General features: G+C 38.0%; 2 protein-coding genes and 1 long non-coding RNA gene across 5 annotated transcripts in view; 2 read left to right on the top strand and 1 right to left on the bottom strand.

Annotated features, from left to right (window-relative positions):
* LOC122834734 (zinc finger protein 385A-like) overlaps positions 1-9,438 on the top strand; it is a 39,734-nt gene extending 30,296 nt beyond the window's left edge. For all 3 annotated transcript variants that reach the window (XM_044123438.1, XM_044123439.1, XM_044123440.1), the window contains exons 4-8: positions 3,627-3,807; positions 4,266-4,574; positions 6,714-6,901; positions 6,986-7,072; positions 7,171-9,438. In XM_044123438.1, the coding sequence (XP_043979373.1) occupies positions 3,627-3,807; positions 4,266-4,574; positions 6,714-6,901; positions 6,986-7,072; positions 7,171-7,392 (987 nt within the window). In that variant the 3' untranslated portion in view covers positions 7,393-9,438. The remainder of the gene's footprint in view (positions 1-3,626; positions 3,808-4,265; positions 4,575-6,713; positions 6,902-6,985; positions 7,073-7,170) is intronic.
* A 1,985-nt stretch (positions 9,439-11,423) lies between these two features.
* LOC122834733 lies at positions 11,424-16,655 on the bottom strand. The gene is made up of 3 exons (XR_006371239.1): positions 13,940-16,655; positions 12,785-12,847; positions 11,424-11,834 (listed from the first exon to the last, which is right to left on the bottom strand). It is a non-coding gene; the product is annotated as an uncharacterized LOC122834733 (long non-coding RNA).
* A 421-nt stretch (positions 16,656-17,076) lies between these two features.
* gpr84 (G protein-coupled receptor 84) lies at positions 17,077-20,499 on the top strand. Its single transcript, XM_044123437.1, has 2 exons — positions 17,077-17,851; positions 19,284-20,499. The coding sequence occupies exon 2, from the start codon at positions 19,291-19,293 to the stop codon at positions 20,461-20,463; it is 1,173 nt and encodes a 390-aa protein (XP_043979372.1). The 5' UTR covers positions 17,077-17,851; positions 19,284-19,290; the 3' UTR covers positions 20,464-20,499.
* Positions 20,500-24,056: the final 3,557 nt, after the last annotated feature.

Here is a 24,056-nt window from a genome sequence, read left to right as displayed (position 1 = left end):
AAGGTCATTTAAAGATTCATGATGTGTGAGTGAGCTGCAGTGCTGTTATGCTGATTCAGATTCAGCAGCTTCACCTGTCCTCTCCATGACCATGAACTGTCTGACTAAGCACATCATGCTGGGATGAAGCAAATTTCGTTCCCAAATCAGACTGTGGCACACAGGCTGAGTTAGATTTAAACAACTCAGAGGAGAAGCTGGATGAGACTAAAATTAGGGAATAATATCATGTCATAAGAACTAGAAGAAGAACTTTTCAATTGGTCTGACTGCAGGGTGTCATCTGATTATTTTTTTTGGTCTGAAAATCTGTTTAAATATGAATGAGCAGAAGCTCAACTTGCTGGGATTTGACTAATTTATTATTTCAAAATGCTGTGAACGGTGAACTGAATCTGTTCAATAAGTGTCAGAATCATATTTTGCACTAATAATTACACATTGGTGGATAATGCTGGCTTCATGTTAAGGAAAAAAATACGCTTACCTGGCTTCAGAAAGTGAACTTACACAAAAAAATACAACACTATAAATGCAGGAGAAAAGGAATATTGCTTATTTTCTCCTCTGTAGCTTTTGCATGTTCAGTCGCAGGCCTTCGTGGGTTTGACTAATTGCAGGGCTTCAGCGAACAGAAGCTGGGGGGAGTAGAGTTACACCAGCTGAGCTATATCTGCCTATCTGTCATCAACAATCAGGATGAGGGCTACATTGGTAGCCATCACTGGTAGTTAATACCTCAGACTTACGGAGGCATCTTGGACAGATGTCCTCCGTCTTTAGAGTTCCCAACACCTTTGACAAGTTTTATTTGGGTCCCTGAGCCGTGTAACGGATAAAATAGGAAACAAGTATAACTGTATGTGTTGTCAGGCAGAAAGCGAGAGTGTGAAGGTGTGTGACAGAATTAAGATTTAAGTCAGAACAAAATAAGCCTTACTTAAAACTCACCAAAAATAGTGATTTGTGGTTTGACTAAAAACTCACTAAAAGTTTCTTAGACTTTGGTGACTTCCATCGATTCAAGTCACGTTGTCAGGCCAGAACAGATCGCCATTCACACCAGACAGACGAACACAATCACGGCGTGGGAGGAAACCAGAGACGCTCTAATTTTAACCAGAAACCGGCTTACGGTGAGGAAGCTCTGCTAACAGCAGCACAACTGTGAGGCACTACAGAAACCACAGCTTCAACTTATTTGCCACAACAAATACATTTTCTAGCCACTAACGCGACATCATGAAGGGATGCGGTTGAAAGTAAAGCTAGTCACATACTCTGGAACTTCTTGACATCTTGTCAGGTTACAACCACAAACATAAATGTATCAAATATGCACTATGTTGGAAAAATGTTTATTTGATTATCTTGGTTTGATTTGTCTGTTTTTGACCTTTTATATATATATTTATATATATATATATATATATATATATATATATATATATATATATATATATATATATATATATATATATATAGTCTATTTTCAGAATAATGTTACATATTAATGATTGATGTGAAACTTAAACATTGCAGCATTTACAGTATGTAGAAAGAATAAGTTCCTGTTCAGACCAGGACTGTCTGCAAAAACATCCACCTTACATCCATGCAACAAGCAGAGGAAATATATTTAAGATTTGTCCCTTTGCCAAAAAAATGTTCTAGTTGCAGCAAGTGGCATTTCTAAAAGTATTTATTCAGGTTTTCTGAATACTGATTCAGACTCTGAATTTGTATTTATAAGATCTGTTGAAAATAATGTTTCTCTTTATGTACACTGAATTGAAAGAATGTGAGCTTTATGTAAAAGTGTTGCTCTAGGAAACAAACAAATCATTTAGGACAAAAAAACAATTTCCACATCACAAACTTTTATATTTTCACCAGTTAGTTTTTTTTTTTTTTACTTTTTAGCATGAACCTCTTTTGCACTGGCAGTCGGATTCCGACTGCTGCTGGCAGAACCCATTTTGGATAATCTCGGTTCTGAATAATCATCATCAACTCACCATTGTGGCAAAAGAGGACATAAAAATTCAGAAGCTAATCCTCACTGACAGCCTCATCAGCACATCATGCCAGCTTTGGCTGCGCCGTCACCAGAGGGACGCTCAAACCGAGGAATAACTGGGTGTGTGCAGTGGACAAAAACAGGGTTCACAGGAGGTCATGATGAAAAATCTGATTTTCCTCCCCCTGTTGTTTAAATGCATCAAACTCCCACCATTTTCAGTGTATAAAAGCCTCAACCCACAGCAGTTTGATGTACTTTGCTTACGGACAAAGATTGTGAACCATAAAACAGAATAGTGTTTTAATTCCTTCCTTTTCTGTGACATTTAAAACTATTACCTCAAACAAAGAGCTACAGCTAAAACAGAGAAAAAATAAGCTGAAGCCAATTTTTTTCCTCTTTTTAGTAATCGTATCTAGAAGAACTGGTGTTGATCGGCGCATCTTTAGTTGGAAAACAGAAACACTTTGATTAGCAGAAGACGATTATATTTCCACATTTTCATTTGTTTTAAAATCAAATGTTTGTATGAAATCTTCACACCTCCACATTGTTGCAGTTTTGCAGACAATTATCTCTACAGTCATGCGGCGATTTTTTTTTTTTAGTTTATATATATATTATATATATATTATATATTTTGAATACAACTGATTATTTCTACTCTTTAATACATTGTTGTTATTGTGAATTTTATAAAATTAGTAGTCATGGTGTGTTTAATCCTCACGGCTGCTCTTTCTTAAGAGTCAAAAATGTCAAAATGTGTGGAAACCAGTCACAGGTGGAGAAATATAAAATAATGTAAACATTTCTTCTTATTATTATTATGTGTTACTCATATTTCTAAAGAAATAAACCATATTGACTTTTACAGTAGAAACAATACTGTAAATAATTATGGACAGACTTGATCTGCATTATAAAATAAACACTAAAATTAGTGGTAGTTGTCCTGTAAATGTATGTTTTCAGCAGAATATTGTCTTTTTGCCATTCTGAGCTTTATTGAATGTAACAGCTGGTTAATTAATCAGGCTGTCTGCAGACCAGATGTTTTCAAAACTTAATCCAGATGTGTCTATTCAGCCTGGGTTCCAGATGGAGTTTAAAGATTTTTTTGTCTCTTAAGTCTGATCATTACTTCTAACCTTAACATTACAAGCTTTTATACACTCCTTTTATATTTTATTTTCTTGCCGTTTAGACTATTAGTGCTCATGGTGAGTACAATTATAAATTTTTTTATCTTCTAGATTGCTACTTATTTGTGTTTTTGTACGTATGTATCTTCAACCTTTTGCTTTTGTCAGTTTTATTTGATCATTTTATCATTCTTCTAAAAAATATTAATAAATTACCAATAATTCCTCACTAATCTACATCAAAAGAGTTGCAACCTTCTTTCAGCCAGCTGACCAGAAGAGTGCAGCAGTGTCATTAAAAAATAATTTAGTAGTATGATGGAAAGTCTTGGTGGTTTTTACAACCATAACTTTTGACTGAGGCGTAATCCAGTTAAATCTGTTTGTCTGGTGAATGTTGATGTCAGAAATAATTAAAATACGTAATGCAATAATACCGTGTATATGTATTTGCCCAGAGTCAAGCAGAGGCGCACTATAAAGGGAACCGCCATGCTCGAAGGGTGAAGGGCATTGAGACGTCTAAGACATCACGTCTCCAAGATGGAGACAAACAGCAACCTCAGCCTCCATCCTCGCCCTCCCCACCCGGCCTCACGCCGTCCAGCCCGATATCTGAGCCTAATCTCAACAAGCGGGGTAAGACTGTCCCCTAAATTATGGAAGGTGATAGAAAAATTGGTCAAAACTCAAATAATCTGTTGAACAAAGTAAATATTTATGTCACTCGTTTTAAAAATTCAGCTCAGTGGCTATTTGTTTTACAAATAATTTATGCTATCGGTTTTATTTTTACCTGCACACCTGCCATAGAAATCTTTGGTTACGCAATGAGTCCCGGAAACGAACCCCGCCAAGCTCCATCGTGTAAACATGTCCTGTCACAGTGGGTTGGTCAGACCTGCTGTTTGCATATCCAGCTGGAGTCTCACTGCAGTCTGTTTGACCTCAGGGAAACAGCAAATGCAGCACTACTGCTGGAGGCATCGAGTGTTTCTTTTTTAGACTTTTATATCACGTCTGGATCATCACCGTATGACTCATGCTTGGTTTTTGATAAATAATTCATTCACCAGAAATATTTCTGTTGTTTACAGACGATCCTCAGTCCTGCCCCAGCCTGAAAGATTCACCCTTGACCCCTAACCACCTCCCAACAACTCAGATGAACTCAGCAGACGCAGAGTCGTCTGTCGGCACACCTCTGCCATCCTCTCCCTCCTCCTCGGCAGCCCTCAGCAGCTCCTCTGGGGACCAGGCAGCGGCCGCTCTACCTGACACCCCCTCCCCGGCACCAAGCCCGTCGTCAGGCGAGTCAGAGGAAGAAAAAGCCAAAAAGCTGCTCTACTGCTCTCTCTGCAAAGTAGCCGTTAATTCCCTTTCACAGCTGGAGGCGCATAACAAAGGTTGGTCCAATCTGCAGTAGTTTGAGTAGATCACAGAGGAAACTGTGGGAACTTAACCTCTTCAAAATGCAAGTTCAGAGCTCTTAGAAGCAAGTAGAAAACCGATAAAAGTGTTTCAATGCCTCTTGATGTGAAATTCTGAAATGAATAAAAATCCCATAACACACACTCAATAAATAAGATGCGTCCTGATGAGGCTCAGTTCAACCAAAACCTGCCTTTTGTGGGGAACAAAACAACCATTAATCACATACTAAACATACTTTTGATCAATCCTACATTGATGTATTAAAGGTGCAGTGTGTAAAATTTACAACGTTTTTTTTTTCTTATTTGTTAAAACTGTTGCCACATTGTGGTAGTATAAGACAATCGGTGAAAAAAATCAAGTTCCTCCTCACTGAGCTACTATTGCCATCTGAAGAAATGCACAGCTCCTGGTCAAAAACAGCCAATCACAGGCATGGATTCAATCACAGTGCTGTCAGTCATCCTCATGTACTTGCTGCTAAATGTGCTAATGGTGGAGAAATAGTTTACCGCTCCAGTAAACCATTTATTGGCCGTCATTCCTCCTAAGTTATGTTGTAGTGAATCAGCTGTAGCTAAGCAAAGACCAAGGGGGCAGGGTGAGCGCAAGAGTGATTGACAGCACTAAGACCCTCCTCCTGGCTGCACCTTGTTGTTTCTGACTGAGTGGAGTATTTCTGTAGTCAGTAATGGGAGGTCTGGAGGAAGGAGCTCAGTTTTTTCACAATTTATCTGTACTATGTTGTACTGCCACGACATTATGAGAATTAAAAAAAATATATATGAAAAACATTTTTATTAGTTACATACTGCAGTCTTAAAAATATATTCTAATTAGTCTGATGTAATGTCACAAAGCAACAGAAAAACGCTGCACACAAAAATGTTGTAAGCAGACAAAACAGAACCAAAAACCTACAATGAAAATAAACAAATGAAAGATGTTACTTCAGGCCTGGAGTTCTTCAGTTTTGTGGGAGTTGCAGGATTTCATACCTGCTGTTGTTCTTACTAATTGCAGCGTTTCTGCTCTTCCTCTATTTTGTGTGTTGCAACATTTTGTTTGTGATTGCATCGTTTCTTTGTTTGCAGCATTTTTCTGTTGCATCTGTTTATGCATCATTCATGTGTTTGCAGATCATTTTGCCATCTGCTTTGCACTTACACCTGTTCGCAGTGGGTTTCACTTTGTGCTGCACTCAGAAAATCAATGCAATCAACAGAAAGAAAGGCTTGAAAATTTCAGTTTACGTGTCTCTCTTTTCAAAGTGTTGCACTTTGTGAATTTTCTTTTGGGAATAAAGTAAATTTTTCAACAGTATTCTGATTTATTGAACATTAAAATTTAAAACTAAACCCACTCACTTGGTGTATTCAGACAAACAATCTCACATCTAAAACCCGACTCTTCCATCCTCTGCAGTTTCATTCATTTCAGCTGTAACCCTCGAGGTTTCCTCAGCTATAATAGAAACAATTTAACCTTGTACCACTTGAAGGGCTTTTTAATCTCATGAGTTTAAGAAATTATTGCAGGAGTCAAAACTGTAATGTTGCATTATAAATGGAAAGCAAGGACAAGTGACATGGAGAACAAAATCCAGGGTTTGTTTGCAACTTTTACTATTAGTGTAAATTTCCCTTCTGAGTTTTATTTCTCTAAAAAAAACTATCTGTAAACAAATTGATTCACAATAGAAAAGTGAATTTTTCTCTATAAGTGTTTCATATTCTTCTTCAAAATTATTGGCACTCCTGATAAAGAGAAAAGTAAAAGGAAAAAGAGTCATCAACCAAACAGTCAAAAAGTAGAAAATCAATTTCCTCAGATTCATTTTATAGATATTATTGGGGTAAAAAATAGTTGCAGCTCCAGACATGTTTGTGTTTTTCCCTCGCTGAATAAATATACAAAATATATCCTGGAAATTTCTAGCTATTTTAGTGAAATTAAAGATAAATAATTTTGCTGAAAAATGCAAATTCTTACATTTTTGAGATTGTTATACAACACAAGATCATTCTAAAGTTAAATTATGTTGCTCTAAGTTGAAAGCAGTGCTACATTTGACCTTTCAGCCAAAGGATCTCTTCTTCTGCTGTTCCCAGGAACCAAACACAAAACTATCCTGGAGGCTCGAAGTGGACTGGGACCCATCAAAGCATACCCTCGCCTGGGTCCCAAACCCAGCCCTGAGCAGGGAGGCGAGCTCTCCTCTGATCCAAACACTCAGGAACGCACCTTCCACTGTGAGATATGCAACGTCAGAGTCAACTCTGAGCTGCAGCTGAAACAGGTAAAAACACTCAAAACGAAGAGCTCATGATGAGAGATGGCTTCATGAAAACATATCCGTGTTCTTTGGTCTTTGGTGTTGCAGCATATATCAAGCAGAAGGCATCGGGACGGAGTTGCGGGTAAACCTAATCCTCTTCTCAGTCGGCACAAGAAGCGCACAGACTTTATGGTAAATGTTTATATTGCCTTATAATGTTCCTGCTGCTGATCGGGCTTTACTTTCAAATGTAAGCTAACGCATCACCTTTTTTCTGAACTTTCTCAAAGGAACTTTCAAAAACTCTAGGGCATGGACTTTTACCCAGTCCTCTGGCTGTCGCCGCAGCGATGGCGGCAGCAGCGTCGTCAAACCAACTGGCCCTGCGGCCTCCTGGGCCGACCTCCCACCCTCACCCACACCTGCTACAGGGAACGCCCCTCAGCCTGCTGAGGCCAGCGCCGGGCCCCATCCGCACCACACATGGGCCCATCCTCTTCGCTCCGTACTAACGGTGAAGGAATGGGGAAGAATCAGGAAGAAGCACACTGTGAACTGGAGGCAACCATGTGCCATTGAGAGCCAAACTGGCTGGTCTGGCTGCACTTTTTATTTTATTTATCGAAGATATAAATATTACTCCTCATTGTGTTGAGATGTTTCTATCCTCTCGAGTTTTCCTTCATCACCTGAGTATCAGCTGGTGATCAAAATCTAGGAGCTGATCGTTTGAAGAGGACGTCTTTGAGTCTGCAGCTAGATGTCTTCAACTCTTACACAATTGTCCAAATGCATTCATTCTTCTTGAAGTTTTTTAACCGTTTCACTGGGATTTTATGTGACAGACCAACACAACGTTCACAAATTAACACAAAATAGAAATCTGAAAACAGTAGTGTTCTTTTGTTTTCAGCCCCTCAAAGTAGAAATTTCCAGAACCGCATTATGTCGCCGTTTTTCTATCAACTTTTTAAATAAAGAAATTCAAATTTTTGCTCATTCTTATAGAGTCCAATCTCAGTCAGACTGTACGCGTCTCACTGCAGAAAATAAATTTGAAACTAAAGAAACAAAAACTAAATCTGAGTCAGTTAACGCTCTCTAAGAACCTATTAAGGCAATTGGTCGCTCTTAACTTTCCTTAGGAGTATCGGGTTAAAGTGACTCAAAACAAACGCACCATTTTTTTATTATTTTTTTTGTAGAAATCTTTTGCATAAACAAGTTTAAAAACTTGAATAATCTGAATAACCACTTTGTGTTGGTCTACCACTTATAAACCCAAGAAAAAAATAACACATAATGTTCAAAGAAGTTCAAGAGGTATTAATATTTTCGAGGCACTAAGATCCCATGTGGCGGACGTCAAACCCTACCTCTCTTTTGTTTATTATGTTCACCTCTCTGCATTACAGTTTTACAGCAATTAAATAATAAAAACACAGAATTAGATGTAGTTCATGCGTCTGGAGTTAGCTGGACTCACGCCATAGCTGTCATCGTAGATTGGATTATACCACTGTAACGTTCTGCTCTTGTGGCTCATACAATTAGCAGATGACTCTGTGGTTTCTGTCTGGTCACCTGTTAATGGCTGACCTGTATTTGCCTCTGTGGGACACAAAAAAGAAGCAAAGGGGAAATAGCAAATGGTAGGACTTTATATTGCATCTTAAAGCTGAACTGATATACATAGGAACTTGTAAAGAAGAAACTGCTGTTGCACTATGCAGATGTCAGTATTTGTTTTTGTGTTATGTGTACAATGCAGTAAGGCTGGAGAAATTGCTAAAAGAAAATCATTTTCTTTTTTCTTTTCATTTTTTTTTTACACTCAATGAAGACGTTGTACTACCAGTGATCTCTTCCTCCAACCATTCTGTCAGAAATCTTGCTGAACGCACAGGAGCGCATTTTTGGTGTCGTTTTCTCATTCAGTCCATACAGAAGCTCTCGGCGTCTTCTTGAAATAAGTTTCACATTGTGAGCGCAGCAGGACGACAACTCATTCATGACTTCAATCGCGGGGCTTTCTAATGAGGGCACACAAAACAGAACCACCTTTCACCAGAAACGGCAGTGGAGGACACAGGAACCAGCAGGAGGAAAGACACCAGCAGCTGAGGACACATCCAGGACCACAAACACTGATGAGAAGATGTATGCAAAGACAACTAAAGAAACCAAAAAACGGTCACATTTTTGGATCGTATTGGACCTGGGTAGCAGTATTTTTTTCTGTGTACTTTGATCACCAAAAGTAACTATGAAAAGCTCTCAGTAAGACATTAGGAATCACTGGAAGAAAAGTTTAGGAAACGGGAAACGTAGCAATACCGTAAGCACTTCTGTTACTTTTTTCTTGTCAACTGCAATAAAAAAGATGTAGAGAAATGTAATAAATGTTCCTTAGGAGAAGTGTATTGAACCTTTACTGTAAATGTAGAATATTAAAAAAAAACAAAACAAAAAACAAAAAACGATGAACTGTTCATGTTGGGGCTTCCTTATTGTTAGATTTAAACTATGAAATCATTAAACTGAGTTTATGGTTGAAAGGAGTGTTGATTACTGACTTATAATTTATTTCTAAACATATTAATGCAAGTATAAAGCATATTACACTTGTAATGCAAGTGTAATGCATAGAAAGCATTACATAAAGTAACAGACTAATCTAAATGAAACTCGGAAATCCATTAATCTCGTCCCAGTGCTCTCTGTATTATATGCCCTCCTTTAAAAGATGTTTCAAAAAGTCTTAAAAGAAATTAATATTTGAATGCTCTAAGTTGTGAGTTAAGCCCTAAATTATTCAAACTCCTGTGAGAAGAAGTGAGATTAAATAGCACATAAATTACTCAAAAAATATCAGTTTTGAAAAGTTAATAGTTATTTCTATTTTAGTCATGTTTTTATTTATTTTCTTCTTTGAGTCACAAACTAATTTAATTGCCTCAAAGCGTTTCTGGAGGAGGGGACATCAGGAAGAACAGACCGGCCAATCAGAGGCAGGCTATTAATAATAATTAATGTGATAACAATGTCACATTTGGAAAAAAAAAAACTATTTATACTGGAAGAGAGGAAAAATTTCAACCATTTGATACTCCAGCCACAATGCTATTTTCATAGTTTCAAACTTATAATTATGGTTATTGAAAAAAAAAATTCAGATTTAAGGTTTTACATTTTATCAACATTGTTATTTTGTGACATCACTAACTGTAAAATATTTCTGTGCTAACTTGGTGAATTGAGTTATTCTATGTTTTTTGTTCACATTTCTATTAGTAATTGTTGTAGGGCAGCAAGGCGTTAAATATGTTTATGTAGGTTAGTGGAGCAGACGAAACATTTGAAAAAATAAAAATTTATAAGAAGTTAGAAAAATATGTCATGAAAACAGAATGGAATATTTGAAGAAGTCGCATTATGAGAGGATGAAATATTTTCAAAGAATAAAACTAATACTTGTAGAAAGCTGTTTATCTGCTGATTTTAAAAAGAGCAAATCTGACACTGTTAGGTAATCAGACCCACTGCACTGTTTATCCAAACTATCAGTAAAGAACATTAGAAACAATCAAAAATAACTTCTGTGGCATACATTTCCTTGACATTACCACATTAAACTGCAATTTCTACAATTTACCCACAGGCAGGAGATAAGATTGCATGATTATACTTCTCCTTTGTTGCTCTTTTCAACAACCATTTTGATTTTTGATATATATTTTTTTCTTTTTATGATTCATGACAAGTTACAACATGTGTCAATGAATTGTAGTCAGTCCTAAATGTCCAACTGACTCAGGAGCAGCTCCAGTGGCACCTGGGATTTGTCATAAATGAATCATGCAACCAAACAGAGATTGGTTGCGTGATTTCTTCTCTGCCTGCTGGTCGTCAGACCTTGCTGGGCAACAAAATCACAAAAGGCAAAAACATCAAGCAGTATAAATAATCTTGCAAACCACAGTATGTATGTAGAACAGTGAGTTTGTGTGTGTGTGTGTGTGTGTGTGTGTGTGTGTGTGTGTGTGTGTGTGTGTGTATTTTAAACACTACATAAAAGTCCTGCATTGCGCATTGTTTAGAAAAGTATTTATTTTGCTCTACGACAATATTTGTTGTCGTAGAAATAAAAGAAATAAAGGAGTGTGCAGAGTACAAATATGCAGAACAGTTTAGAGGGCCAGGATTGGTTAACGCTGCATGACATCCGTCAACTGAACAATTAAATAAATGTTTGTGCAACCCAAGGCAGTAGATATTCACTCCCTCTTACCTTATCTTATTTATTTTTAATATTTCTGCTATGTTGCATCACTACAAGAGACCCCATCAGGATAGTTTTAATGAGAACTAAACCAATAAACCAATAAAACAAAGACACTGCAATAACAACGAAAATTCAAATCTTGTCTCAGTTGACTCTGAAAGCCATGCGGTTAAAAAGAATCTGCCAATAATGCAAAAATAAAAAATAAAACAACTCGGGGGGGTAGAAAAAAAAACATAGGAGGAGTTGTTGCCGAAGTAGAAACAGTGAAAATCACAAACAGGTGGGGACATGTTCAGCAGGAGATGAGTGAGTTTGGAGGAGAAAGGAGGACAGGCCAATAAACAGACTGGAAGCTGGAGAAAGTCGACTCTCAACCAGTACTGGGAAATTTCTGCAGCTTCTTCATGTCACAATTATTCCTTCCCGTCCTTCACTGGGAAGGAGAGTTGGAGTCAAAGTTGGATTTAGGTTTAGATTTAGGGTTGGTCTGGATAATTCAATACGTAAATTGTTCAGAAAGGAGGGATGTGTGGAGTGTCGACATTATGGTTTGAAGGATGGATGGAATAAGGCTTGGAATTAGGGTTGGACGGAGGGTTAGATTGGGTTTTTTCTGCAGACTGAGCATAATGCAAGCAAAAATTTCCAGAGGGATTTTTTTGAAATCTGTAAAAAAAAAAAAAAAAAAAAACATTAGAAATGTGAAATGAGCAAAAGTAGTTGAAGGATTTGACTACAATATAAAGTTTGAATGGCATTTCAAGTTGAAAGTATATAACAGAGAGCAACGTTTTTAGCAGAATTTCTCAGGAATGATTGGATTTTTGATTAATTTCAATAATGCCCAAGATGATCACAAAAAACTGAATACTTTAAGATTTTAACAACTCAAGACGTTATAATATCCTGGACAAGCAGAAAATGACAAAAATTGTAAACAAAAAAAACAAACAAAAAAAAACATAAAGTTTGCAGAAGTTTTTAAGTAGTAAAATAAGTGTCCTAATAGCGTAATAATATGGAGCTCTATATTATTTTTTCTCAGACACATTTTGTGACATCTCTTGACTCATTCCTTGTAAATGAGGTCATTTTATATCATTTATAATTTGTATTCTTGCTGCAAAATATGGCTTAAGAGATATGGACAATAGTAGTTTAAACATTTTGACCTCTGAAAAGCTGAGCATGTGCTAAAGACAGTAAATTTGTTCTGGACTTTTCTTTAATGCTGATTAATCAAACAAACGGAAGGCGAACTAAAATAAACCTGTAAACTCTTGGATGTAATACCGCAGTTGAAACACAACTTGAAATTAAAAGGAGGTCTTTGCCTCCATCTGGTGGTTGAGAATGTTTTTATTTTTTATTTCTTGTGAATCAATCTTTGACACTTCTTAATATTATTTGCTGCAATGTTTAATTTCTTATTTTTATCACCCTGCATCTCCCATTAAAAAAGTATTTTTTATATACATATATGTATTTGTTTTCAGTTTCTAAATTTGAATAAGGCTTTTCTCGAGACGCGTCTTTTGACAGCTAAATACGCTAGAATTTTTTTGTGTTTTTTTGTATTGTTCAAATCGAAGAAGAATAAATGTTGAGTTGTTTACCGTTCTGAACTCTTGCGGTGGAATAACTTGTTGTTTTCCGTTCAACCTGGAATCGGGTTTGCTCTGCAGAACAGAAAAAAAAGAGTAGGTGAATTTTAACTTTATTTTGAATGTTCACCAAACGTTTTATGTAATACTGCTGCTTGATAAGTTTATATTCTGTTGAGTAAAATTCAGGCTAAAGTAAATAGGTAAATAATCACTCTGTTCGATGCAATAACTGTGCCATATGTATTTGCTCTTACTCAGTAAAACAAATGTTGATTTTTAGACCTCTAGAGCAGTGGTCCCCAACCCCCGGGCCGCGGACCGGTACCGGTAACCAGATTCTCTCGGTTCCGTCTTGTGCGCCAACATTGAGCCCACAAGCAGCAAAATGAGTAAGAAACAGATCAGATGTCTTTGAAAAGTTTCTTTGCGAAGGGAAAAGGCCAAGCTCTGCATGATATGGTGACCAGCTCGTTATGAGGCAATGAAACGTCAAACTGTATCACTAATAGAGACCGAGCACGCTGTGCATAAGCAACACTTCGGGTGTCATTATCTCTCATCACTCCCAGATGGGACCGTCTCGTTGCAGAGAAACAAGCTCAGGGCTCCCTTTAGTCGTTATCGTGAGTTAAAATGTTCACGAAAGTAAAATGTTCGTTTTTGTATCTTATTTTGAAGGGATATGTAAACGTTACCATAGCAACCAGTGTCAGAGAACGTTAGGGCAGTGATCGAGATAAGAGAGGAGTAGAGCTTGTGAGTTTTAGGTCTGGTTCACACGGCACGATTTAAGGATTGTCGACCGATTTTCCAAACTTCTGTGACCACAGAGCCGATAAAAGTCCAACAGGTTCGGTCGGTTAGTGTGTCCAGCCACACGGCAGGAGCAACACACCACACACGAACCGATTCCACTCACGAACATCCCGATTCCAGGAGAAAATCTAGTAAAACCCTCAACATACCAAACGTGAATTTAGAATAATCAAACACGGATGACGATGTAGAAGCAGCAGTGATAGTTTGTGGACTCATTTTAAGCGATAAAATAGAAAAGTCGTTTGATAAAAACGCAGCCGCAATATTTGCTGCAGTATGATTTGGAGGTGAGTTATGTTTTTTTATAGTTAACATGTATATAACATAAACATACATAAAGATGACCTTTATATATAGTGTAAGACTCGTGGGTGTCCAAGTACTGTGATTCTCCTTTGTAGAATAATCCACAGAAACAATTGAGCTCTTTCTCAATGTCGAACATTTAATTTCTTCTCCGCTACCCAGCCGTTACCGCACACCGCCGTAACCCCAACGTTCGCTCTTCCCCCCAACTTCCTTCCAGCGAGCCTTTCACAATAAAACATTTCCCAAAACATTTTACATTTTCATAACTACAGTTTTCACTCTTACAATAGTAATAAACCTTTCCACATATCACTTCCGATGTCAGCTGTTTGGGATTCACCTCCCTTCTTACGTCACCGCGCTTTCTGATTGGCTACCAACTTCACAGGCTGCAATAGTCGGGCCAAGACGATGTTGAATATGTCCGATTTTAGATCTGGAAAATCCAACCGCACCACCACCACCACCCCCGAGAACTGTCAAACAATTTTCAAAAAGTCTTATCAAAACAGTAAGACAGTAGGGGTTTTGTGGTCGTAAAGTTAAACCACCACAAGGTGGCGAACATCAGTGCAGTAAAAAGTTTGATTAGATCGTCATCGTGAATCATTACTATGACTTTATAAAACTACTGATGTGATCACAGGTCTGCTGTACGACTGGATGAAACTAGTTTCATTTTATTCTGTGTCCAGCAGCTCCAGCTGGATAAGGTGTTAAATGTTTAACTGTATTTAGAGTTGAACTTCATAAAAACTGTCTAGTTTGCAGCCATTGTGGTAACTATGAACTTCGTTTGCTACATTTGCTTTGTTGTCTATTTTTATTCTTGACCCGTGTCTTTACAGGAAGGACTGTTTTAACCACACAATGACAGAAACAGGAAGGTCTTGTAGTTTATAATAACTAGTCTAAACCTGAAATGTGTACAATCAGATTTCAGCTGTTTGGTCTCCATTTGTATTTTGTATTTTGGGTTTAATTCTAACAATTATTTGAAACTCCATCATTGGAAACAAAATACAAGTTGTACTTCAGATTTCTTTGGAGACTGTGAATCAGTAAGGTTTGATCAAAATAACTAATATTATTATTTACTAGTATTATAGGCTAAAGGCAAATACACAAAGAAATTATATTTTAATGACATGTTAAAATCATCTGTGAACTATATATAAATATATATTGTTGGGAATTTTAAATTTCTCTCATCCTAAATTTAGGGCTGAAGTGAAAAAAATCCTATGATCATTTCCTCTTGTTGGGTCACTTCTGTATTGTGAAGTAGCTGAGTTGGACTTACCAAGTTTACATGTCTGTGACAGTCTACGTCAGACAAAATGGAAAAACATTTACAAATGTTGGGTCTTTGCTAAGTTATTCCACAGCAAGAGTTCAGAAGCCTTTTTTGAGGTCAGAGTTAAATTATAGCGTCTAGACTTTGATTCATCCGCAATATGAACAGCAAGTGATTTCATGGAAGACTCCTGGATGTCTTACGTTGGAGTTTTTGGGAATCTCAAGCTTAGTGGTGTACATATTCTAACCTCCATATTTATAAAACTATGCAGCAGCTACATAAATACATATCAGGACTCAGCAGCTCGTCTACGTCTCAAGGACAGAGGATGTTGTTTTGTCGGAAAAAGGAGGCAGACTTAAACTAGACTTGTTAGACTTAAATTGTTAGACTTAAAATAGATGGCCTGAGGCTCCATCAATTTAACAACCTCAGCCAGAAGGAAACACCAGGTGGTTTCTCTGTTATTCACACCTTCAACCAAGTGACAGAAACTCTTCATGCATTGCTCTCCTAAAGACGCACCTTCAGGAGGGAATGGCCGACAGTGACTCACAGAACAAACGGGTGGGTCAGTGAATCATGTCACCTTTTAGCTCCCTTCAATTCAATTCACTTATATGATGCCAATTCACAGCAATTATCAAGGCACATAGAAAACATGACCATTTAATAACACGATTATATCACTGGAAGAAGTGATCTATCAATAGAAGTCCAGCTGACTGAACTGAGTCATTGACCTTTAAACAAACACTAGTACTCAGGAAGCATGTGGTGAAAGTAGAAAGGAATAACTGTCTTTTAACCTTTAAGTCCTAAACGTAGCGGCAACCGTCCTGCCAAAGTTGCAGTACCGTAATTCTGCCACACTTTGCGCTATCTGAGAGATTCCAACAGTTTCTGAAAGGGAACTGTAGCCTGATAATAACCAATATCAGGTTATTACGGTAATTTCACCGCTGCTGTAGTGGAGCAATCTTTTAATAGATGGTAAATTGCTCAAATAACTTTCTAGATATTTAAAGTTCCAGTTGCTATGGATAAATGGGCAAATATATTTACTCACAGGACATTTAAAGAATTGCGTACAATTACAATAAGCAAAAATATCCAGGCAGAGATTTTAAATTTAGGACGTAAAGGGTTAACAGGAAGGAATAGCTGTCAGCAGAGCCAGAGTTAGAAGAGCTAATCCAAGTCCTACTTTAGCTAATCTGAGGCTCAACAGGTAGTTTTGTAAGGGAGACCTGACCATAGTGTACCAAGGACCTGTAACACTAGTCATTAAAATTATAAACCTCTTGCAACTTCTTATAAACTTCAAGCAAGCAGGAGAACAGCTCTTTCTGTAAACTTTGACCTCACGTGATCAACCAGTAATTCAGTCTGTAGAGACTCAGACAGACAAAGGGTAACCATTAGAAAAGTTTAATGACAATATGATTTAAATCTTTGGCGCCTGGGCCCTGGCTAAGGACATTGATCATCGCAAACTTTGCGATGGGCTTGGATGAGCATTCCGTATGCTGAGAGGAACGTCATCCCCCCGGGACCCGGCACTGGTGGTGGAGGCGATGAAGGATGTGGCCTGATGCTGAGCGAGTGGAGGTGAAGGGGTGGAGGTGGGTTGAGCTCTGCTGGAAAGCGCACGACGCCATGGATGGCGGTCCTTATCAGCTGGGGCTTGGACGGTGATTGGACGTGACGAGTCTTGGACCGGCGTTGAGCAATCAACGGTGATGAGCCGGAAGTTCCGGCTGGATGATGCAGGTGGGGCTAAAAGAGTCTTTCAGATTGAATTTGCGCCTAGGCTTCATTTCAAAGAAACCAGAATAATACAATTTTTCTGCATGAAACTTAAAATCAAACGTACAGTTTCTGTTTTAAAAATGCTTCCTTGTTACTTTTATTTATTTTTCATTGCAAAACATGGTAATTTTGTAGCTTAAATATAAAGAATAAGAAAATGTGACTGTAACGTTATTGGCAGCAGTAGTAAAGCTGATACTGGCTTCATGTCCTAGTTAAAGTTACAATGGGCTGGACTGAGTTTCATAACTGCTTAAAACTCATAATCAGAACTAAAGGTGCCTTTTGGACAGGAAGGAAAAATGTATTTAAGGATCAAGCAAAGGAAAAACTTAAACTGATAAATGTTATCTTAAAAGATTTAACAAAGTCTGACCTTTTAGATGCAAGATAGAAATAAAGTGTGGCCAACATGTTTTAATGCTCAGTGATTAAATGTTTACTGCATTTGCAGTTTTGCTCCTCATCTTGTCTGTGAAGTGCCATCATAACATGGTTTGTGTTTTACTTTGGACTGTAGTTTAGGGTGTGTGTTTCAGTGGTTATAAAGGTTTTGAAACATTAACCATCTGAGGATTTCTTTTCTCAGATAGGATCCCTCTTATTAATCTTCTGTCTTTTCATTGTGTATTAATGTCTATGCTGACTTTTATAATACGAGGTTCTGCTTGAGACGACAAGAATTTCCGCCTGCAGCAAAGAAAAGAAAAAAAAACAGGCATATTGCAGCATCACAGCCTAATAAAGAGGATCCAGAGTGGTGATTTCAGCAGGAAGAGAAACACGCAGCCCGTCAGAAGAGCTGAAGAATCAGTAACAGACACAACAGCGTAAAGGTAAGAGCTGCGTCTCATTTACTTTCAATATGCTTAATTTTCCATATTTAGGTCAGATGCCTCATTACCAACAACTCAGGTGTTTTTTTGTGTTTTTATCATGAAATGTATTTCACTGACTGAGAAGGAAAACATTCATGTGATGTTTACAGAATGTTTTATTTCAATGCTCTTTTTCAAGAAAGCTGCAGTTTTAATTTTAAAACCATTACGCTCTTATTGACACGTGGCCTATTTCGAGGGTTATTTGTTCACTAGTCGGAGGGAATTTTAATAAGCTAACGTACTTTTATTTATGTAGAGAGGCTTGTGTTGTGTGATCATTCCAACTCCTTTCTTTCAGGGTATAAATATGATCTATTCATCATCAGTAGGTGCAAACTGGCTTTCACCTCATCTGACGCTGTTGGTTTTATTAACCAGAGATGTCATTTAAACTTTTCAAATTATATTGGAGTCTGTTCAATGTAACATGTATTGCACACTGTGTGCTTTAGCATGTATTTTACTGCAAATATACAGTGCTTACAATGTGTTCCTTTTCACATTTTGCTAAGTAACAGCCTCAAATGTTGAGTTTTATTCGGAAATGTCGAGTTTTATTCGGGTCCTAAGTGAAAACAGTGAATAGTTTTAAAGGGGAAGGCAAATGCTGCATGGTTTTCAACAGTGTTACAGATAAAAATCTTAAAAAATTTTGCATTGTTTTGTATTCAGCTCCCCTGAGTGAATCCTTTGTAGAGCCAGCTGCTGTTGTGATGACAGCTGTAGGTCTTTTGGGGTTCGGTTCTACCAAATAAGCAATTTTAGAGAATGAGATTTTTGAAAATTTGTTCACTCGATCAGATTAGAGGGAGACATCGACTTTCAAATCTTAAATATATTCAGATATATTTTCACACACTGATCTAAACTCCTCTATTAGTAAGTGGCTTTATTCCAGGAGTGGCCTGCAGTTTGCTCCATCCCTCCTACCAGTAGTCTTCCAGTATATGTTGGGAAAAAAAACATCGTATATATATATATATATATATATATATATATATATATATATATATATATATATATATATATATATATATATATATATATATATATATATATATATATATATATATATATATATATATATATATATGGTGGTCATATTATAAAGGAGCAGAAATCTGCTACAGTCTCTTCTGCTGTGAATTATGAACCACATTTATGTAAATATTTTTACATTTTGCAACAAAATCAGAAGACTATGTTCCTCCACTCAGCTAAAAAGGAACCAAAGTTTTGTCAAAGCTAAAACCTACACTAGTAGTTTCAAGCAGAGCAGCAAAGGGAAGTGGGAACTATTTTTGTCTACCTGCCATGTAGCTTCCTTCTCAGACAAACCTGCTATGAAGTCAGTTAAAGGAAATCACCTTCTCTATTATTTTCACAGCATAAAGATGAATCACACAAACCAAATAGAGGACAGTAACTTCTCCTGCTACAGCTCCTCGGTGGTGGAGTACCGGTACTTTGCCGTGCTGTGGGGATGTTGTGTAACCATCACTGGAACTGTGGGGAACCTGATGACCGTCCTGGTCTTCGCCCTGGACTCCCGTGTCCAGACTCGCTTCAACGTCCTCATCGTTAACCTGGCGGTGGCTGACCTTCTCTACTGCACCATCCTGCAGCCCATCTCTGTGGACTCCTACCTGCACCTCAGATGGCGTACTGGTCAGGTGTGGTGCCAGATCTTTGGGCTGCTCCTCTTCCTCTCCAACTCCGTCTCCATCATTACCCTCTGCCTGGTGGCGGTAGGCCGATACCTCCTGGTTGCAAAAAGAGTTGTTTTCAACCGCGTGTTTTCCAGCCTTGGACTTACTTTACTCGTGGTCTCAGCTTGGGGTCTGGGTCTGGCCAGCTTCGGCCCACTCTGGTCTGTTTACGTGTTTGTGCCTCAGGTGTGCACCTGCAGCTTCCATCGCACCAAAGGCCGCCCCTACACCACCATCCTGCTTTTCTTCTATTTCTTCATCGGTCTAGGATGTGTTGGAGTCTTCTACGCGCTCATCTACAGAAAAGTCAGGCTTGCATCAAAAGCTCTGCTCCGCTACAGGCTGAGTCAAAGCTCTTCTAGGAAGAAATCTGCTCCTTCAGCTCAGGTGACGGACGATAGCGGAGTGGAAAGTGGTGTGGGGAAGACGTGTAGCTCGGAGATCAGCAGCCAAGCAGAACCAGATCAAAACACACAAGATTACAAAAAGGCTATTCTCCCACCTCAGAGCTCAGCTTTACCCTTAAAGTCATCAGACGACAAGCTAGAGACCCAAAGCACTGCTCTGGCTTCGCAGTCCGCGGCTCCAGAGGATAACGAATTCAAGCGTGTGACCCGCATGTGTTTTGCTGTGTTTCTCTGCTTTGTGTGCTGCTTTGTCCCATTTATGCTACTAAACATAGCAGACAAAGAAAACCGCGCCCCACAGATGTTGCACATGTTCTGTGCCAACCTCACCTGGCTCAACAGCTGCATTAACCCTATTCTGTACGCGCTCATGAACAGACAGTTTCGTCAGGCCTACGGCAAGCTGCTCAGCCGAGCTGCTGCTCCTTTCACCCGCCTCTGCAGCTGGTGACAGACCCACAAAGTCTGATTTCATAGAACCTACTTTGACTGATCCACGAGTCCATAGTGTCCATTTCAGACTTCCCGGCTTCATGTCTTCTCTGGGTCATGCAACAGGGCTCTTCCTCTCAGGGAAAACATCCACTGAAAGCTACCAGGGTTGACTTTTTATTGTGCTTATTAGAACTGGACTATAGGACTACAAAACATATCATAAAGTTGATGCCAGTAATTGTCAATATGGATAATTATTAATGAAGTTTTTGTTTTAAATATCTGAAATACTGTCAATGCCGTGGCATAACCTTTCCTGTTTTATCTGCAGTTTCTACTCCACGCCATTGGTTTTTATTGTTAAACAGTTATAAGAAACCTTCAACATCCACTGCGCCAGTTACTCAACAGGTTGTTGCTAGGTAACTGAAGTTGGAAAGAATTTGAAACTTGTTGTTGCTAGGTAACCAAGGAATGAGTTAGTTGATCTGGTTGATTCCATAGACATGAACACGGTTGATTCCACCAACTTTGAGAGGTTTGCCCACATTTCCCATAATGCTGTGCGGTTCTGGATCGCAAGTCAAAAAAAAGACAAAAAGTTGATTTTAAATCCCAGCTCCTTCACTTCTACTCTTATATCTCATAGATATTTCCATCTATTTTGAAGTATAAATTTAGGTCACACTTTGCAATTCAATGTGCAGATATCTTTGTACATCACTATATGTTGTTGATTGTGTAATAAATTGTATTTTTTTAAGAGGTTAACTGTGTCGTGAGGTCATTCGGGATAAGAAGGAAGAGCAGGGTGCTTTGTCATTACAGATTGTGGAAGTGTTCATTACATCACACCAGAAAGAGCCCTCATTGCTTCACTATGTCAGGACAGTCCCAGCTAACACAACACTCCAATAATTCAGGAACTTGCTCTGTCTCAACGCTGTCTTACTTGTGCTGACAAGGCATGACTAAAGCTAAGCGCTCAGGTGATTTGGCCTTTATGATGATGTAAAATGGGTGGAATATGCGTGTGCAGACATGCTAGCAATTTGTTGAAGCCCCCATCTGAGAACACAGACGACATTGTTGATGGCTGTTTTGAAGCTTGGGGAGTCAGATTTTTTTTCTTGACGCAGTTTTGTTCAAAACACTTTAACAGCATCAAAGCACTATGTGACTCATAAAGGTAATACTTAGACACTCTTTCTAATTTACTCCTGTCTGTTGACTAAGTGATTCATGCACGCAGTGATAACCTCTCTAAGAAAACATAAACACATTCATGCAGAAATTATGACATCCCCCTGAAACATATTCAAGGTTACTTTACTTTAAGCATCCTATTCACATTTTTGACATGTCATCTCAAGTGGACAATATATGTTTGGACTATCTGGCTAATTATCAATAATTTTGAGTTAAAACCAGAAAAGTAAATAACATAAATAAAGTGACCTAATGTTTTACCCTTTTCAAATTTTGAGGATAGTCGCAAAAAAAGAAAATGCATTGACAGTCAGTCTTTGCGTTACATGTTCCTATATTGTCCCTCACTGTAACAAATAATTATCTAGATCATTCTAGTTGATCGGCCGTCTATTTGAACAACAACAACAAAAAAGAACAAAAGTTCATAAACTTAAGCCTCTGTTGGTGTAAGTTAAGAACTCCACACTGAAATAATGAAATTATCTAGCTTAAAGATATTTTGCTTACTTTTTATCTTTCAAACACAGGGTTTTTACCAACATTGTCAAATTTATATCAATTGGATATTATTAATTTTAGAGGGGAAATTCATTGAGCCTGTCAATATCAACCTCTCTGGACTTAGATTTTGGGTCTACTACCCTCCCTGCAGTTCTTCATGAGGTACTGCATGTAGGTCTCGCAAAGTGAAAAACTACAAACTGTAACTCACAACTGAACTGATTTTACAAAAGATATGGCTGGGTAAAAAATGCTGAAGAAACAAATCTGCAGTCTTTTAACAAAAATTAATTTTTACTGCTGAAAAATACATTTCTGTTTAAGTATTTTCAACACTAAATGTGCAATAACTAGTTGTCAGTTTAGAGCTACCCAACGATCAGAGCATTTATTTTGATTTCCTTTCAATGTAAAGTACTTTTAAAATTTCAACCATTATCAGTCCGTAGTTGAGTGATGTTCCCAATGTGTGTGTGTCATGAATTATTATACTGAGTGATACACCACAGTCCACAGGAAGGACTGATCTGTACTGAGTAATTTGATCAGAACATCAAATTTATTACTGTAAAATGATGTCATCATACAGACACAAATATAGTTATGTGTCCATTCTGGGACTTTTAATACCTAAATAGACACTCTGTCCATATCTAAAATAGTAAAAAGCAAGATGTTATTAAACTAAAAGTAAATTTCTTTTAAGTTACTGTCCACCACACACGCGAGAACAGCCTTCGAACAGTGATCCTCTGCGGTGGACCTTTAAATGGATTTGCCTTTTTTTTTGTTATATTAATTAATTATTGAGAGATGATGAAACATCTACCACCTGCAGCCCCAGTTTCAACTTTGATCTTTTCATGTCCCCTTGTCTGCAATAAACTAGATTACTGCTACACATTTCAAAACAGGAAAGTTTTGGGGAACCAAACTTCCACTTTAAGCCATGAAGCAACAAGATGAGCAAAATACCAAAAGGCGAACAAAGGCTACTTTTCAGACCTAAAAAAATGTCCGGGGGGGATTTCAAAATCGTCCGGGATTTTGGTCAACTGCCCCAAAATTTATTTTATTTTTTATGTTTGTCCGCCGATTTTTCTCACTATGTGTATTAATCTGATAAGCTTTTTTAGAATATCAGCGATGACACCAGTGACGTGCGGTCAGGGGAGGCAGGTGAGGCAGTGCCTCACCAGCCATCATGAAAAGAAAGAAAATATATAATCATAAAGTAATTTAAATTGGTGGTTTGTACTAAAAATATTTATTTTGTCATGTAGCTTCTACTATTTCGATTTTTATTTGTTCAAAATCGCTGAATTTTCTTATTTTCCCATTCAAATGCTTGGAAGCGATGCCGGTGAGGCAGCAGCGAGCTCTGCCTCACCTTGGATTGCGCAACCCCTGGCTCTGCGCTGGCTGCTAAGCGGAGAGAGCATGTTGCTTTACGGCGTCAATAAAATGGTTTAAACAAATTTAATATGTGAACTTATTTCCAATAATTTAGCTTATGTATATAATGTACAGTGCTGTTTGTCACCAACTGTTTGTGTAACGTGTTTCGTGTAATGAGCGATTATAAACGGCAGAGAACAGGTTCGAGGTGAGGCAGGCAGTTCTCTTGCCTCATGGCAGGGGGCGCTCAAGATCCCAGACGTTCGTCTTGTTCACTCCTCAACTGCCGAGTAAGTGACAGCGAGCTAGGCTAAACGATTCGGGAAGCAAGTCAAGTGCAGCGATAGATTATAATAGAGATAGTGATTTTTTTCCTCTCGCTTATCCCGACTTTCGACATGGATGACTACATTACAACACTAAAAAGTTTTCTCAAGTGAACTTTCAATCGAAGCAGGAGATAATATGTGTGTTTTGTGAGCTACAGTTTGTATGTGT

The sequence above is a fragment of the Gambusia affinis genome, linkage group LG07, assembly GCF_019740435.1.
Source record: "Gambusia affinis linkage group LG07, SWU_Gaff_1.0, whole genome shotgun sequence".
NCBI classification, from domain to species: Eukaryota; Metazoa; Chordata; class Actinopteri; order Cyprinodontiformes; family Poeciliidae; genus Gambusia; species Gambusia affinis.
Note: the sequence above shows the minus strand (reverse complement) of the source record. Positions and strands in the feature narration are given on the sequence as shown.

What these genes read in the sequence shown, in the direction of transcription:
- gpr84 (XM_044123437.1), top strand. Translation starts at nt 19,291, where the DNA reads ATGAATCACACAAACCAAATAGAGGACAGTAACTTCTCCTGCTACAGC.